General features: G+C 54.5%; 1 protein-coding gene across 2 annotated transcripts; it reads right to left on the bottom strand.

The window, feature by feature from the left end:
* Positions 1–480: 480 nt before the first annotated feature.
* On the bottom strand, positions 481–16,212 carry SLC41A1 (solute carrier family 41 member 1). Of its 2 annotated transcripts, none has more exons than XM_027695251.1 (11): positions 16,179–16,212; positions 14,592–15,711; positions 9,133–9,240; positions 5,535–5,606; positions 4,925–5,069; positions 4,681–4,827; positions 3,746–3,893; positions 3,582–3,661; positions 2,652–2,786; positions 1,766–1,914; positions 481–1,543 (listed from the first exon to the last, which is right to left on the bottom strand). In XM_027695251.1, the coding sequence occupies exons 2-11, from the start codon at positions 14,946–14,948 to the stop codon at positions 1,358–1,360; spliced, it is 1,527 nt and encodes a 508-aa protein (XP_027551052.1). In that variant the 5' UTR covers positions 14,949–15,711; positions 16,179–16,212; the 3' UTR covers positions 481–1,357. The 2 variants fall into 2 exon arrangements, with proteins under 2 accessions (XP_027551052.1, XP_027551053.1); XM_027695252.1 differs by lacking the exon at positions 16,179–16,212 and adding an exon at positions 15,810–15,829.
* Positions 16,213–18,045: the final 1,833 nt, after the last annotated feature.

The following is an 18,045-nucleotide window of genomic DNA, read 5'->3' as shown; positions in this document are numbered from 1 at the left end:
AATTTCAGCCATCACTGAGCTGAGCAGCACAAAAAGCAGGAGGGGAAGAATCAGAGAAGCGAAGCCTGCACTCCCAGTGCTCAGCCAGCACTTCCAAGCTGGGCTGTCACCCCAATCCTAGATTTTACACGCCTCTGCTGCAGCCCTGTCCTGAGAGCTGCACCAAGAGCCAGGGCTCCAGAAATCCAGCTGTGCCTGCTGACCTGTTTTCCAGGAGAGAAGGAATCCTGTGGCTGAACATGGATGTCTGTCTCTAACAGGCACCAAAAGCCTAACGCTGACCAGCTTGAAACAACCTCAGGCTCAGCTGAGAGAGGCACTGGGTGGCTTCTTCCCGGCTGCCCTGGGTCCATCAGCAGCGCTCAGCAACTGAAATAAAATCTGTACACACAAAATAGGAGCTGTTTTTCTATCCACCCCTTCCTGAAAGTTAACAGCACTGAGCAGACTGCTTTGAAAATGGTGCTGTGCCCACAAAGAGCATCCATGAGGGCTCCAGCAGATCCTCCAGTGCAGCACTGGCAGGTGGGAGGGGTATGATGGATGGGGAAAGCTCACAGCCCCTTATGACAAAGCACAGAGCAGCTGAACTCAGTTCACAGAGGCAGAACAAGCAGTGTGAGATGCTGCTGGATGGTTGGCAAAAGGGAGACTCAACCTGCCAGCAGAGACCAGCCTGCTCATGGCCAGGCTTGGGGGCTTTGCAGTCCTCAATGCCAAGATCACTCACTTCCCTGTGGGCACCCAGGACCCTTCCTCACCTTCTTCACTCATCCCTCTCCCAGAGACTCCCTCAGCCTTTGGGTGCTGGGCACGGGATGGAGCTTCAGAGAGCCAACACAAGGCAGGAGGGCGTCAGGGCAGAGAAGGCAGGAGATGCCCCATGCCCTCCTCCATGAGGTTGTACTTTGCTAGAAGGTGCCAGTTCAGTAAAATAAACCTGAACTTGAGCTCCAGGATTTAAAACGCTTATGAAGCGAAAAAGCAGCCCTTGACCTCGAGTGAGTGGGGCAGGGGGGGCTCCTTGCACGATCTGACTGACCAGGAACTTCACTGTAACCTTGGTTCAGACACAGCTCCTACGAAATTGCACTTGGTGATTGTCTTGTTACACTTATTTTTTTTTTTTTGTCCTTCCTAAAACTAGAGATATTTTTTTCTGTACAAACCGGGCTTGGAATATAAACCCCATAAAATTCCCATTGAAAATAATGAGAATCCAGTACTAAAGATGAAGTCTCGAGAGAGACAGACAGGGTGTGGGGAGGAAGCAAAGAAGAGTAAAGGTGGAGGAAAAGAAGTGACAAGAAATGAAAGGAGGAGGAGGAGAAGTGTGGGAAGGGGGGAGCAGGGGGAGCTAATCCCCCACATCGGAGTCCCGGTCCCCGATGAGCCAGAGGATGTGAAAGCTGACAGCGAGGAGCCCTGTTCCAATGAGGTCCCCCAGTGCTGTCAGGTATGGGATGGAGAAGTTGTCTGGGTCGAGGTCCCTGTTCCACATCCAGTGCACCATCCAGTCAGCGATGTAGAGCAGAATAAGAACCTGGGAGGCAGGAAGGGAAGAGCCACGTCAGCCACAGATCCCAGAGGTCAGTTCTGCACGTCTGGCTCTCAGAAGCACAGCCACATCCCAAAGAATGGTGCTGGGGAGGGGTCAGAACCCCCTTCCCGAGTGCTGTGGACCTACAACTCAGCTGACTGAGCAGTTCCCACTGCAGGTGACCTGGCAGTGTCCCCTGGCCCAGCCCGGGGGCTCAGCACTCACCTGGAGCAGTGCAGCTGTCATGTAGAACACCACGAAGATCAGGGTGAGCGTGGTGTGGCCACCCTGCATGGAGCTGATGGTGTAGAGGAACACCAGGTGTCCAGGCACCACCAGGAGGAAGAGCACCCGGGCAGAGCGGGAGTTCACGTCTGCAGGGGGACAGAGATGGACCCCAGGCTTGAGACAGGCCTGCACGCACAGCTCTGCAGCTCAGCTGGGCTCTGGGGGACGAGGCAGCACAACTGTGGCCAAAGCAGAAGCAGAGGCCACCACCCTGGACCCTGCTCCCACACTGCACCCTGAGCATTGAGCCAACCATCAGGATACACAGGGACTCTGCACCAAGGAGAGTTTAATTCCATCCCCAGAGTAAAAGCTGTCTCAGAGCTCAGCTGCCACGTCCCACCTCTGACAGTGCTCAGCACAGAGCTCCCAAGAATTTACTGTGAACACTGAATTTCCTTGCATTTCTGCCTGTACCTTGTCTGGTGATCAGTTTTCTGACAGATCATCACCACACCGGAGATCTGTCCCCTCTCCTTGCTCTTCAGGGACAGCCTTGGCCCAGAAGGCCAGGACCCTGGCAGTGTCCCTCCCTGGAAGTGTCCAAGGCCAGGTTGGATGGGGCTTGGAGCAACCTGGGCTAGTGGAAGGTGTCCCTGCTCATGGCAGGGGGTGGGACTGGATGGGTTTTAAGGTCCCTTCCAGCCCAAACCATTCTGGAATTCTGTGCCCCAGACTGCAGGCTGTTAAGCTTATCTAGGAATAACAAGCTCTGCCCACCTTCTGTGCTGGAATTTGGGCTGTGCTCTGCCCCACAGCTGCCACCCAACAGGCTTGGGCCACCCGTTCCTGTGCAACGTATTTCAAGGGCTGACACAGATACCTGAGCTGCAGAAAGTGCTGCAAGGGCTGGGGCACTTCCAAGGGGCTGTTTTGGAGCTCTCTCCTGGCATCCCACTCATGTGCAGGTAGGTGGAGATGCGGCTGGCCTGCACTGCCACCAGGTTGCCACCCACACCTGCAGGTCAGGAGAGAGAGGAGGGTGATGTTTCAAACACTTTGAAGAGCTGTTTTCAACAACCAGCAGATCTAGAATTGCCAGGTGCTGGGATAATGTAGGGCAGTCTATTTTTGACCCAAATTCCACTTTTGCAGGATGTGAGGAGCTCAGACAAAGCACACTGTGCTGTGGCTTCCCTTCAGGCCCCTCAGTAAAACAGATGCCATTCTATTACTGCAGCTTGGGTTGGAAGGAATATGTGAAACAAAAATGATGAGTCAGACAGCAAAACACACACAGGAAGTTTAAAACTATTCTTTTTCACATGAGGCGTAATGAAACTGTGAAACCCACTGGCACAAGAGGCACTGGCTCAGAATTAACTCCATTTCTTGCAAAAAGTAATTAAAAAAGCAGTTTTCCTGGTTCATTAGGCAGAAAGGAGGCCAAAGCTTTATACCAGAAGCAATTGGATTTCCTGACTCCCAGGTGCAAATACAAATCTCTTATGTTGCCAGGTGCCACAAGGTAAATATTTTGGAAGATGGGGGTGTCCCACCAGACAGGAGAAATGAGGAAGTGAAGAGGTCCCTGGAAAGGTGTCTGTTAGGGAACAGCCTCCCAGGGCAGTGAAAGGCTGGCACTGGGGGGAGCCAGGGTGCTGTAAAGCTTGAGTCAAAGCTCAGTGCCTCACTGGCATCCAGAAGGGATTCATTGTCCGTAACTTGCTTGAAATAAGGCACAGGGGACAACTCCACTGCTTGCCAAGAGCCTCCAAGAGCTGCCAGCCCAGCCAGGGTGGGAAGGACTCACCATTGATCACTGGTGTAAAAACAGCCATCCCAGCAAAGTTCGGATCCGAGACCGTCCTGTCCAGAATCAACCCCCCAACGCTGCAGGGGGAAGATTGAAGGGGTCAGTGCTGGAATTCTCCCCTGGAATGAGGCTGTGGGGTGGGGGGACAGGAAGCCTCCCACCTGCTGATGGCCATGGCGATGACCACGGGCTCCCAGCTGGAACAAAGCACCTCCCAGGTCGCTGGATCCTTCCTGGCAACGAAGACCCAGATGGGCAGCAGAGCCAAGAACAAGGCGCACACCAGGGGATTCACGTAGAACTTGCTCTCTGGGGGAAAAATGTGAGAGATATCAAGGACACATCCCACTGCAGTGAGGCAGCTGCTGCTTCAGCAGAGCTCAGCGAGGCTGGCCACAGGCTGCTGGAGTTGGGAATGCCAGGAAGGGCAGGGAAACTGGGCCAGTCCAGCCTCAACTCTGCAGGACGTGGTCCTTCTTCCTCCTGGTGTACTCACAGGGGTGGGAGTTCTACTCACGGGGGTGTCAGTACAACATCAGGGGGCACAGGGCTGTGAGTACAACACTTGGGTCTGTTTATCAACAGATCTGAGTGAGATCTCTTCCATTTCAACTGCTCATTCCCAATTAGTGCTCCTGGGCAAGATCTCCCAGTGTTGCTTCACCTCTGGATGAACCTGGCTGAGTCACATCCCTGTATCCCGGCCCCAGGAAGGAGGAGGAAGTGGAGAGTCTGCAGCTGCAGCCCTGCTCTGAGGATCCCCAGCTGGTGCTGACTGCAGAGCAGATGAAATCCAGACCTTCCTTCTCCCAGTGCTTCAGCCCTGGCATCTGGAAGGGGACAACCCCTTCCTGACCACTTTACCCATTGAGAGGGAAGTGTGCAGGTCCCTGCCAAGAGTGTCTGCAGCTACAAGGCACTGAGAAAGTCCATTTCCTCCCCTTATCAGTCTGACTAGATCTCACTAACTGAGGGAGCTCCAGACCAGGAATCCTGCACACCCCAAGGACAGAAAGGGCAAAGGAAGAGGGTGAGATGAGTGGGAGACACAGCAGCACAGGGAAGGACCAGGCAAAGGCCTTTTGTTGCTCCTCACCCAGGTCCTTGTACAAGCCACAGCTGATTCCTGACAGCAGAGCCAGGGTGACCAGATCCCCCAGGCTGGCAGCAATCGGGGTGGCCACATTATCAGGGTTGATCCCCATCCTCCTGGATCCAATGATGACCCCAATCATAATCATTCCTAGAGGCAAAAAGAGGAGAAAGAGCAGGATGAAGCCAAAGGAAGCCAAGCATTTTAGGCAGAGGTGCACAGAGGGCGTTCAGTATCTGTCTCTCACCCAGAAAAAGGGAAGCAACGAAGGCAGTGGCCACACTGCTGGCACAGAGCAGGACAGCGTGGTACAGGCTGAAGTGCCCGTCTGGGATCCATCCGAACACCACGGCAGCGATGGAGGCCAGGAAGCCAACCACGGTGGCCTGAACCTGGAAATGGAGGCCAGAGGGTCACCAAGAGAGCAAACAGTCCCAGGGTGAGGGGAGAGGTTGCCCAGAGAAGCTGTGGCTGCCCCATCCCTGGAAGTGTCCAAGGCCGGGTTGGACGGGGCTTGGAGCAACCTGGGCTAGTGGAAGGTGTCACTGCCCATGGCAGGGGGTGGAATGGGATGATCCTTTAATGCCTCTTCCAACCCAAGCCATCCTGGGATTCTGTTCTATGATTCTAAGAGAGAAGCACCACCCAGAGTCCCATGTCAGGTGGATTAGAATCCAGCAGGGAAACACCAAGTCTAACCTGGAGGGCAAACTTGCTCCAAACTTGCACAACCTCCCCGTTAGATGCAAAATATTGACAGTCAGCAGCAAACCCAGGTATTTAAACCTGCATTTGCCAGAGTTGAGCTTGCACCAGCTACCAATATTCCACTTCCTTCTCCTTTCCCTTTTTCTTACCAGTAGCAGAGCCATGTTTCCTGTTATCATCTTCCAGAACTCTTTGGGTGTGTCCATTTGGCCAATATTAGCCTGCAAGAGGACATGGAATGTCATTAAAGACTGACAGCACTTTGCACATGCCAACAGTGAAATTGCTGCCTTCCAGCTCTGCAGAGGTGTGTTTGCAGGTGTGAGGGGCCAGGCTGTGACCGTCCCTTGGGCTGTACACCCTGGGTAACTACAGCACCTCTTCCAACTGCTACTCTGGATTTACCTGATGGAAATCTCGCAAAAGCACCGAGATCCCCCCTGTCCCTTTGCAGTCACACACTGCTGCTCACTGGCCCACCACAATTCACTGCCCTTGCTGATCCAGCCAAGCCTGGCTCAGGCCCAGCTGGGTCATGCTGCCCCTCAGGTCAGCCAGGCAGGAGGGAAGCAGGGGTGCCAGGTCAGCTGTGTGCCCCTGCTCCGACACGGAGCGAGGCCAGAGCAGCACGTGGGCAGAGGAAGCTGGCAGCAAAAACCCCTGTTTCGGTTAAAAGCTGAGTAAACAAGGCCAGTGCCACGTGGGGATGGACTGGCGGGAAGCAGCCATGGCACAGGGGTCACCTGGCACCGCTGCAGCTGCGGGAGATGCTAATCAGGATAACCAGGAGAGACGGAAAGTTGCTTTAATTCCCTGGAGCACGATCCAAAATAGCCCAGCGGAGTCGGCTGGTCACTGCAGGGCACGAGCTCTGCTTTTCCCTACCACCTCCTGGGGCTTTTTATGGAAGAATGGAGAAGCAGAGCACATAAACTTATGTCTAATTTGTGTTATTAGAAGCTGATGAAGACGAAGCTTGAGCGTTGGAGCTGTTGGCTGACAGCGCCAAACTCAAACTTCTGCACAACAATGCAGCAGCAATTTCCTCCTCTCAGGTTTCCTTGCTGGCCTCCAGCAAAGGAAAACAAAACAAGAAAACCAGGAGTCAATGATCAACTAATCCCTCTGCTCTCCTTGCTGCATGTGCTTGAGAGCTGCCAGCTCAATTCAACCAGCACTGAGATGCCCTCAGCTCTGGAGTGAATTATTCTGGGCAGTTTAGTGGAGAGGAGGAAGGAATGGGGGAAAAGCAACAAAAAGTTGACTGGAGTAGCACATCCAGCACAGGAATTTGAGCTCCATATGAAGCCTGACCTTAAAATTCCAGCCACATGGCAATTAGGCTGGGATTAACATAACCTAGCTGTAGTCACTGCCAAGAGGATTTAAATCCTTTAACTAATGGGAGAGTTTTGCTTCTTAATTGTGAAAGGAATGTCTGAGGTGCCTTAATGCAGCACTAATTAGAAACCCACAGTCTGAGAAACCACTCTGGGCTGCTTTCCTGGGGAGAGAGCACGGGATCCACCCCGGGAAGCTCCGGTCAGAGGGGAGCTCCCCCCACACCCCTGCACGTGGGACCCCACGCCGAGGGATGAGCAGGGCAAGGGGAAAAAGGAAAGCCCAAGAGATTGTCCTGTCCCACCACACACAGACACAAGGAGGCTGGACTTGATGATCTCTCTGGAGGTCTTTTACACCTTTAATGATTCTGTGATTCCATGATTTTAAGGAGGCAGAGAGCAAGGCTCTGGGATCCGTGTGGAGGCAGCCAGGGCAATGGGAGGCAGAGGCCTGTTGGCTCACAAGGCTGATGCCATGAGGCACCAGGAGACCAAGCTGGTGGGTGCTCTCTGTGCTGGTGTCCTCGTGATCCTCCTGCAGCCACCAGAGCAGATGGGGCAAAGTTTTGCATTGCTGACTGTCCACATTTTTGGTTCTCTGCCAAGCCTTCTCCAACACTACTCTGTGCCAGCCCCAGGAGGGAAGAGGACACACAAGTGCCACTCTGCCTTTGTCCCAGGAGAGCCAAGCACTCACCCTGACCAGCCCATGCTCAGAAAGTGCAAGCTGGGCAAGGCCAAGAGGGAGAAGAGCCTGTGTCTGGGACAGCAAGGATCCTGTCAGGATCTGAACAATGGAGAATGAATAAAACAAAGGGATTTGTTTCCCAGAACAAGGGGCAAACAAAGCTCAGGCTCTGTCCCTGCAGGCCCTGGCTCTGGAGCACAGCTGGGCCAGGGGTAGTGTGGGGCCTCCCAGCAGCTTTGCCCTCCCCACAGTGCCTGGGGAGAGGAGCCCAGCCCCGAGAGGAAGCAGCCCCAGCCCAGCTTTTGCCAGGCAGTGCTGGCACAGCCATTCCCAGGGCAGCTCAGGGCCCTGCTCCTTCAGGGAACAGAGGGCAAGGGCTGCATCCAAGAAGGAGGTGGTCCCCATGGTCAGCAGGAATCATCAGGCCAAGCCAAGGGCTAGTCCAGGGAAATGCTGTTTGCCTTCCTGCTCCCCAGGGACAACCTCAGACCCTGCTCATGTGCCACTGGCTCAGGGGGTGGGATCAGCTTCCTCAGGATTCACACAAGGAGCTGCTGCAAGGGGGACAGGGGGCTGTGCTGAGCTGAGCAGCCCAAAATGTTGGCTCTGGAATGCACCAGAAACCTTGGACCTCAGAGGCCAACAAGAGCTACTGAGGAGCAAAGAGTCACAGCTGGAATCTCCCCATTGCTCCAGATGGAAGAAGGAAGGAGCTGGGAGAGCAGATCCAGAGGGACCTGTTCCACTCTGCTGTGCCTTCTCCTGCAGCAGGCAGAAGGGGAAGGCTGAAGGGAAGGGAACATGCCAAGAAGGAGGTTGCTGCTGCCACCCAGGCAGACAGTTCTCCATCCCTACATCTCAGTGAGCACTTCCCAAGCAGCTCTCTCGAGCCAAGGCACATCAGCACTGCCAAAGCCAAGGCCAGGCTGGCTGCTGCAAGGACTCTCTCGTCGTCACAGAGGAGCCAGAAGCTTGGCAGCAGGCAGCTAACACCTTCTAGATGTAAAATTCCAAGCTCCCATCGTGGGGAACACAGGGACATCAGGCAGTCACTTGCTGTCATGCTCAAGCAGAAGATGCCTTGCAGCAGGAAGGTGTTATTGTCCCTGTCAGGAGAGGGTGTTGGTCTCTCTCCAGCAGCTCCTGAGACAAGAGTGCTGTGTTGGAGGGACATTTAAACACAAAGCAATTCATTTACAGCTGGACTAACAGTGCTCCGAGGAGCTCACAAGAGCCTGCCCCATCCCTCACAGGGAGCTCAGTGTTCCACAGGAACCCCACTGAATTGGAGCAGCAGATCTCCATCACTTCAAGAGCCTGTCAATCCCCCTGCAAGCTCTCAGTGCAAGGTCCCCTCTGCTTTGCTGTACAGTTCTCCCCAGGCACTCTCCTCCCCAGCCCTCCCCACCCTGGCTCCTGCTCTGATAACATTCCTGCACCAGCTTCCTCGTGGAAAAAACTGGATCCAAGCACTCCAAAGCCATCTCTCACCATGCCCTCAGGCCCACTGAGCAGCCAGCACAAGGAAGTGACCTGTCAGCAGAGCTTAAGGACCATTAAACCTTCAAATCCCATCAGCCCAGTGGGATGGAAACACCTTCCCAGCGTGCTGAACTCCGGGCTCTGGTGTCTGCGGTCACTGACACAGAGATTTTCCTTCCCACCTCTTCCCAAACCCGGCATCCAGCTCCCCCCCTCAGCTCCCTGGATACTCACAGCAGTGGACAGGCGGGATGCCAGGGTCATCTCCAGGTTCCCCTTCAGGCCCAGCAGTGCAGGTACTAAGATAAACAGATTGGTCACGTTTTTGAAGACGTCCCAGTGCTGCAGGATTAAAACACAGACAGATCATCAGATCTCAGCATGGCTGATCCAAACCCTTGCTCTGCACTGGGTGACACTTCCTCATCACCTCTGACACCTGGCACTGCCCCCAGCAGCCATCCCAGTCCCTTTCCTGCTGCCACACTTGGAATTTTGCAGCGATTTTACCATTTTTGACATTTGTGTAGCAGGGACCACGTTTTCCCGCTGAGTTTAAAAACCAGCTCTGAGCTGGCAATTTTCAGTGAAAAATCCCCCTAAAATTCCCCAACTGACAAAATGTTTACACACAGAGAGGCCAAAATAGGGAAAGAGGAAGAGACTTTGCCCAATATTTGCAATTTTTGGCAGAATCTGAAGCTTGGTCAGTCTTGGCTGAGAGCCATTCCTACGTGTGTGTCTCACAAATACATTTTGGAGCAAAGAATTGCTGCTCTCTGATCCAAAATCCAGCCCACTGTGGCCACCTTTTCCTGGTATCTCACCTGGCACCTACATTCCAGGTATTTCCTAACTCTTCTGGCTCTCCAGTCAAGTCCCCTCCTCTGGGATGAGGGAGGGAGGCAGCCACGGTTATTTAGGAAAAAACAAAGGGTAATTGCAGGGTAAGCAGCCTTATAGAAGAGCAGCTGGCTTGCAGGAAAACACAAAACCACTCCAAAAAACCTCACAATGGCATTTAAAAAAAACCTCAGACCTCACTGCCCCTTTCTGTATTGTCATGGATGTGTTGCAAGAAGGCCCCGTGTCCAAAATAACTCCTGCTTCCCACACTGCCTGGCTGCCAAACTCCTTAAAGGCCACTGGAATCACACTCCCAGCAGCTGGTGCTGTGCTGGGCAGGTTAAACATCACAGCTCTGCAGCTTTGCCTGTCAGTGGTACCTGCAAAAGTTACCTGGGAGAGGCTCCACCTCTCCCAGAGCTTTCCTTGGCAGTGTCAGACTGCCAGGCTCAGCAGGGACATGGATTTCTTTCTAGGACAAGGAAGACTGTGGGCCAACACCTTAGAGCAAACATAAGTCACTCTCTCTGGGTGACTAATACCTTCCTCTGGGGAAGGGTTTCAGTCATTTTTGTTTGTTTTTCCATCCCTCACCACTAAGCCAACAAGTTCCAGCTTCCTGTAGGTCCCTTGCAACACCACACTCAAGCTGCACTCGAAAAACCATCGGAGAGAGAAAAGTGCTTGAGATGGATGAGCTGGGACCACTTTTCCTCAAAGGCAAAAAGTGTTTTCCAGTCAGTAAAAATTCCCTTAATGCTTCTGAGGGCTTGGTAAGACAAGGTGAGGGTAGGGAGGCCCTGGCACAAGTTGCCCAGAGAAGCTGTGGCTGCCCCATCCCTGGAAGTGTCCAAGGCCAGGTTGGAGCAACCTGGGCTAGTGGAAGGTGTCCCTGCCCATGGAGGGGGTGGAATGGGATGAGCTTTAAGGTCCCTTCAACCCAAACCATTCTGGGATGCTCTGACAAGCTGACCAAACACTCCAGCTCCCAGGTACGTGGATAAAAGCTGCTCAGCTATTTCAGGGACAACCACAACCCTCTGTCTGCTCCTGAGGATCCCAGTCTCCAGGAGAATCCACCATCCCTGGAGGTGTCCAAGGAACGACTGGACGTGGCACTCGGTGACAAGGTGGGGATTGGTCACAGGATGGACTTGGTGACCTTGGAGGGATTTTTGAACCTCAGTGACCCTGTGACTGTGTGTGATGTCAGTGCTCACTGCTGAGCAGAGCAGCAGAGCACAGACTCAGACACTCCATCCAGCCCAGCCTCACGTCAGGCTGTGCTTCCTTTAAGACACATCCAGGCGAGCTCGGCTCTCCCCACTCTATTTTTAGCAGTCACTGTGATTATTTTGCTGGGTGTTCCACGGGTGAATCCTCTGCTACAACTTCCCTCAGCAGCATCCAGAACTCAATCAGCGAACACCACGCTCCCACTTCCCAGCAGGACAAGCTGGGTGTCACCAGAATCACTTAATGAGAGGAACATCGTCATTAGTCAGACCACGGGCTGGAGTGCAAAAGTTTCCTGGCTCCAGAGATCACAGAGGCAGGATCAGGCAAGAAGAGCCAGCACCAGTTCAAACCCTCCCTCACCTTGTCCCAACCCTGGCTTTGTAAATTAACCTTTAAGGGGGAGGCTGCACTGCAAACTGGTGCCAGAGGCAGCTCCCTGAGCAAGACAGGGCTGTTTGTGGAGAAAGGAATAAAAGCCATCTTTGGGGAAGGAAAACAAGGAGGTTTCTGCAGACCTCAGCAGCTTGCTCGCTGCAAAGAGCAGGACCCATGGGCTCCTGCCAACTTACTTAATATAAGATGTTATACAACACTGGGCTACGGGCATTTCCTACAGCTCCAAGGCCTCCTTGGCTCCTGCAGGGAACAAAGATCCCTGTGGAGATGTGTGCCCATGATGTGGCTCCATGGGGAGAACCAGGGCCAGGCTGTTTTGGGGAAGACAACAAAATGGGAAAGAGAAGAGGAAATAAGACTTTAAGTTCAGGACATTGAGATGATAAAATTCCTTTCTGCCTATAACAGCCCCTCTGAGAAGTACAGAAATCAGCATTTTTCAGGGAAAGATCCTCCAGCATCATCCAGTCTGCTCCAGGCAAAGAGGAACTGGGGAGTGAGAGGGTTCTGGCTGCCTTCCAGCAGGGGCTGTGGGAGAGAATTACAGGCAGAGGCACTCACCTCCAGCACCTCCTCCCTGCCCTCTGCAGAGGGGCAGCACAGGGGCTATAAGACACATATATAATATGTGACACACACACAGTCTGGCTTTCACTTATTTCAGCTTTATTTTCTACTAAGCCACAGCCCCTCTGAACACAGATCTACCCAGACACAGCAGATCCTGGTGTCTCAGAGCAGACAGGTCTGGAGGGTCTGGATGAAACACCAACCCCCAGGTGCTGTTTTGCAGCTCCCTCCGGTCCCGCTGCCTTTCGGGAGCTCTGCACCTACAGGAAGATATTCCCAGGGGATCAGCTGCCCCTCAGCTGTGTCATTTCAGTCCCTGGGTGTGAAGTCAAGGCTCACAGCTCACGAGGAAGAGCTGGTTTTGCTCGGATGGCAGCAGGGTGGTGATTCACGGCTCAGGGGAGGGGCTGCTGCAGGTCGGAGCTGCGACTGCCTCGGTGCAGCTGCTTCTCCCGGCATTCTCCCTCCAAAATGCCACGGAATGGGCAGCCCTAACAGGAATCCAGGGCTGGCAGTCCCTGACAAGCACCCTGGAGGGATGGTAACACCAGAGGGGGTGAAGCAGGGGAAAGGAGCAGACTCCCTCATCCATATGAAATCCTGTCCATCCAAAGAACCTCCAGAGAGCTGATAAGTCTGGAAAACAACAGGGGCTCTGACGGGAAAGGGGACTGTGCCAACAGTCCTGCACTGTACACAAAAACCAGCCAGGGCACTCACATGTACCTGGCCTGGAGTCTCCCAGAGGGAGCAGAGGCAAATCCTCCTCCTGAGAGGCACATTCCCAGGGCCACGTTAATGGGACAGCATGGCCAAAGGCCAGGGCTGCTTGTTTTCACAGTGGGGAGACCAATTACAGCTGGCTGATTAGTCCAGTTCTCCAAAACACGGGACATGGAGTGTATGGAGCCCCCAGCCAGCACCAACCATGGCTGCATCCAAAGCCACGGGACTCCAGTGACCCACTCCACATGCTTCCTCCTTTCATCCCAAGGCTTTGAGCCTTTGGAAGCCAGTTATCAGGATCAGCTCCCCAAGCCAAGCCAACACGCTTCCCATCCCCCTTTTCCCACCCTATGGCTCATTTAATCCCAAGGCTAAAGGGAGTTAGAGCTGTTGGCAGGAAAAGCTGCACAGCCACACGCTGTGTGGGACACGGGAATTACAAAGTTTTATTTCTAATGGCCATAAAAAAGAAAGGCAGGAGAACACAGGGCTCAGCTGCAGTATCCCAGCCCTGCCCACTCCTTCCCAGCCAGAAGAGCTGCTCCTTCTCCAGGAAAAACTTTAGGTTGGGTTCAAATCCCTGGCTCTGGGGGACTTCCAGAAGAGCCACGCAGGAGTTTACAGGGACCTTGCAGAGGGAAACATGCTTGAAATGTCTTTCTTTTTAAGAAAATGATTCCAGTAAATCTCTCTCTCTCTCCCAGATTAATTTAGCACACCCAGCTTTTCCTGTTTTGAGTCACTTCACAGCTCTCTCAACAGCCAAGAGAGCCCGTAAGGATGACCAGAGTGCAAAGGCACGCAGGGAAATTGCTGTTACGGGCAGGACACCACGAGGAGTGTCTGCTTGACCACCCACAGGTCCAAAAAAACCCTCTGACTGACTTACCCTGGCACAGGGTAACACCCTGGACTGACACTCGAGCCCTTCTCTGCCAACACTCGAGGGCTTGTTTACCTCACTTGAGCAGAGAGAGGAGCTTCAAGCAGAGCATTTTTGGTTGACCACAGCTCCAAAATGGCTGCCTCCCCCATCCAGAGAGTCTCATAAACCTCCACTGCACAGATGAGCGAGTTCTGAGCCTCAGTCACTGCTTTGGGCTGGGCATCAGACAGCTCTGCCCAGCCTGTCTTTCAGGGCAAAGGAGAAGAGGTGAAGCAACTCCTCTGCTGCCAGACACACATGCTTGGAAAACGTGTTATAGACCAGTGCAGGAGCCAGAGCTTCCAAAGGCACAATTCCCACATAAAAACACAAACAAGCTGCCAGGCTGTCGGATTCCCACAGCATCACCTGCCAAGGTAACATGTTGGTTTTCATCCAGAGGTCACTGCCAGCTCTCTGGCAGGCCTTTCCTAAGGATCACCTCCACACACCTCCCAGGAGGAACCACTCCTTTAGCCCCGTCACCCCTGGCCACGTCAGGAGCACAAGGAGGAGGTGAAGGGGCCACGTGGCCTTCAAGCTTTGGAATGAGCCCCCACACAGGTGTCCAGCACACGCTGTGGCAGGAGAATCATAAACCTGGTGGCACGAGCCTGGCATGCTGGGACAGCACAGCAAACACCCAAGATGGGAAAGGGACACAAGTGGACCCAGTGACTGGGGCTGGGATGTCACCAGCCACCAGCAGGGAAGGGCTTCATTTCGAGCTGTGATGCACAGTGGTCTCAGGTGCCACATTGTGCCAGTTGTGACCTTCTCCTCTGAGCCACAGCTGTGCAGGGGTGCCCTCGGCCTCTCCTTCCCTGATTCCACACATCACCAAGGTCTCCCTGTCTCCCCTTCCCCAGCCAAGAGAACTGGTCTCCTTCCCTCCCTGTTGCCATGTGCTGAACTAGCCTTGGCATTCCAGTCCCTCCTGGCTTGACAGGATTCAGAGCCCAGTGCCGTGCCAGGGAAGCATCAATCCTACCTGCACAATGTCCAGCACCATTCCAGCAGCAACTGTCCCAAAGCCTGCCAGGAGGAACGGGAAGAGGACTTGCAGCCCGATGGAAAAGGAGGTCTCCTTGAGGGGCGAGGCTGGCTCAGGACTCTGGTGTGTGCTGGTGTCATCGCTTTCATTGCTCTGGCTGCCATTTTCCAGCAGGGCATCGTCTTCTCGCACCCCTTTGGCGTTGGCACGGGACTCCAGCACCACTGCTTCTACTGCAGCAGGGCCCAGGAAATCTGAGGGCTCCACCAGCTGCCCCTGCTCCGGACTGGTGAGATGGTCCACAGGCACAGCCCCATTGGCCTGGTGGGTCTCCTTCTCAGGCTTGGCAGACATGCTGTTCAGAGGCTATCCTGACCCTTGGCTTGGTGGGCCTACAGCCAGCAGCTGTTCCAGAAGAAATCTTCTGCCAGGAGCTTACACAAATGGCCTTTCCGGCATCTAGGAGCGACCTCTCCTATCCCTGCTCGCCTGCCTTGGAGTGCAGAGCCTGCTCCTGCAGCAGAGATCCCCATCAAGCAAAGTCCAGCAACGGGGGACACCAACCACTGAGAGAGCAGGAACTGGGAATGATGGCCAGTTAATTCCCTCTGGTTCTCCTCTCCAGTGCTGTGTGCTACAGCAGCCTCCAAGGCAGGATCCAAGCTTTCCTTCTTTGACGTGTGACACTTCAGAGCATCTTTTTCCAGGTTTTCCTCCTGCAGCACGGCTGCTGTGATGGGGCACCCAAGGCAAGGAGAAAACCTGGCTTGTAGAGATGATCCAGCCTGGAAAAGCTCTTTTTGCTACCTTCTGTTGCTTTTCCCAGTAGCACTGTGCCCCTGCAGAATTCCAGTCTGAAGTCTCCTGTGGGTTTTTTTGCTCTGTTCCAGCCTGGCTTTTGCTCTCTGCCAGCAATCCCAGCAAGCTCCAAGTGTCTGTCGTCCTCCTCTTCCAGGAGAATTTCTCACCCAACAGCACAAGACAACCACAGCTCTTATTTAGAGCAACAGCAGGTCCCCAGTTCAGGTCGCTCACTGAGCTGGGCAGGCTGCAGGGTGGGCTCTGGCGTTCGGACAGCCCTGGATTTGACGCGGCTTTCCAAGAACTCGCCTTTCACCTGAAATACAGGGGAGGAAAACAGATATTCTGTTGGGATTCCACGGCAGCACAAGCAGCTCCTTCGTTTCTATGTCGAAGGTTCAGACTTTAACGCACCCCGGACCATCCCCTCGGCTCTCCTTCCCCTCTCAGGGGGCCGTGTCAGGGGACGGAGGGACCCCCGAGCCGCGGGACGCCCGGAGCCCCCGGCCGGGGCTTTGCCCCCGCCCGCCGGTGCCGCAGCGCCCGCAGAGCCGCGTCGCGGGGGGAGCGGGACCGGCGCTCCCGGAGCGCACCGGGGAGCGGCCGCGGAGGGGACACACTGCGGGGATGCGCTGCCCCGAGCGGAGCGGGAGCTGCCGCGGCCGGTCCCGCGCCGTGTGCCCGCGGTGCCGCCGCTCCCTCAGCGCTCTCTCACGGCTCCCGCACGGCTCCCTCAGCGCTCCCTCCCTCGCTGCTCCCTGCGCTCCCTCACGGCTCCCTCACCTCCCTCAGCGCTCCCCCGGCCGCTCTGCCCCGCCGGGCCCGGCGCGCGCCGCCCTGACATCACCCCCCGCCAATGGCGGCCCTGCCCAGCGCGCCGCGCCGCGCTCCTATTGGCTGCGGGCGCGTGGCGTCACTCCCGGCCCCGCCCCCTGCGCGGACTACGGCGGGGAGGGGGGAGAGGAGAGGCCACGCCCCCTTTGTGATGCTGGGCGTGGCCTGGGGTCACGTGGGGGAGAATCCACGTGGAGCGGGGGGAGCGATCCCTGTCCGTCCGTCCGTCCGTCCATCCGTCCATCCATCCCTCCATCCATCAATCCCTCCACCCACCCATCCATCTGTCCATCCATCCCTCCATTCATCCATCCATCCATACACCCCTTTATGCATGCATGCATCCATCCATCCATCCCCGAGCTGTGCTGGGATCCAGTGATCCTGCTGGCCATCCACCATCCTGCTATCCATCCATCTGTCCATCCCACTGTCCATCTATCTGCTGTCCCCTGATCCATTGATCCCACTGTCCTGTGGTCCATCCATCCATCCATCCCACTATGGATCTGTGCTTTGATTATCCCCCATCCAGGGGAATGTGGCTGGAGCCAGGCCCTGGAGCAGTACAAGTGGTACCCACTGGCTTTCAGGCCTCTGCCAGACTGGTGGAGTTCAGGAAAAAAAAATCAGGAATATTGTCACGTCCACACTTTGCCTGTTTACGCCAAACCATCCCCCAACAAATAAATAAAAACTCCTGCTGCAGAGGTAAGCTCCTCAATGCTCTGCAAAATTCCATGTTCTTGAATGACACCAACTCTTCTGATTCATGTTTTCCTTTTATTTCCCCATTTTTTTTCTTTTTTTTTTTTTTTTTTTTTTTTTTTGCATGAGTGGAACTTATGAGCAGTTGTTGTTTTTTCCTTCCTGCCTTTCCTTTCCTCCCAGGAAACAGTCAGCAGCAAGTTATTACTCAGAGTGATGACGTGATCCCCAGCTCCAGGCCTTGGAGACAGGTTTTGGGCCAATAAGGGTGGCTGTGTCACAACCAGGGGGAAGGGGGAGGGCAGCACAGGAACCACATTCCCCCATGGATACAGGGAGACAAGTGTGACTGGAACTGGTGACTTCATTCCTTGAGGAAACAAAGGCAGTTGTGGGCAGCAGGGGATCCATTGTGATCTAAAGCTCTGGGCTCTGCTACTTCATTTCTATCTGCTCTCGTTAAAAATTGAGCAAGGGAAGGGTTTATTCCTGAAGTATTTGCTGCTTTGGGAGAAAAGGGTGACTGGAACACGTGGAGCAGAGCAGGAGAACTAATTACAGAAAGCAGCTCTGATGAGGGACTTTTTGTACAGGCAGAGAGTGACAAGACAAGGGGTGATGGTTTTTGAAGTGCCAGAAGGCAGGGTTAGGTGGGATATTGGGAAGAAATTCCTCCCTGTGAGGGTGGGGAGGCCCTGGCAAAGGTTGCCCAGGGAAACTGTGGCTGCTCCATCCCTGGAAGTGTCCAAGGCCAGGTTGGACAGGGCTTGGAGCAACCTGGGCTAGTGGAAGGTGTCCCTGCCCATGGCAGGGGGTGGAATGAGATGATGTTTAAGGTCCCTTCCAACCCAAACCATTCTGTGATTTCAAGGGCTGAGGAGCCTCTGGACTCACTTACCTAATTCCCAGACCCTCCTATTGTGACACCAGCAAAGAGACCTCAAGGAAAACTTAAGACATACAGAGACATGTCTTAACTAAAACCACAACACACTTCCACACTCAGGCTGGGATTGGAGCTCCAAATCCTGCCTCCAGCCCCAGCCTCTGTTCTCCTTTGTCCAAATAAACCTGGGTAAGGCTCTCCTTCCGCCTGCATCTTTCCTTC

This window comes from Neopelma chrysocephalum, unplaced genomic scaffold (genome assembly GCF_003984885.1).
Source record: "Neopelma chrysocephalum unplaced genomic scaffold, ASM398488v2 Primary Assembly neopelma1_100, whole genome shotgun sequence".
In the NCBI taxonomy this organism is placed as follows: Eukaryota; Metazoa; Chordata; class Aves; order Passeriformes; family Pipridae; genus Neopelma; species Neopelma chrysocephalum.
This window is presented reverse-complemented; position numbering and strand designations above follow the sequence as displayed.

What these genes read in the sequence shown, in the direction of transcription:
- SLC41A1 (XM_027695251.1), bottom strand. Translation starts at nt 14,948, where the DNA reads ATGTCTGCCAAGCCTGAGAAGGAGACCCACCAGGCCAATGGGGCTGTG. An exon ending in TGGTGCTGGACATTGTGCAG is followed by an intron (nt 9,241 to 14,591) that starts GTAGGATTGATG and finishes TTAATCCTGCAG; the next exon opens with CACTGGGACGTCTTCAAAAA. An exon ending in CAGCACTTTCTGCAGCTCAG is followed by an intron (nt 1,915 to 2,651) that starts GTATCTGTGTCA and finishes GTCCCCCTGCAG; the next exon opens with ACGTGAACTCCCGCTCTGCC.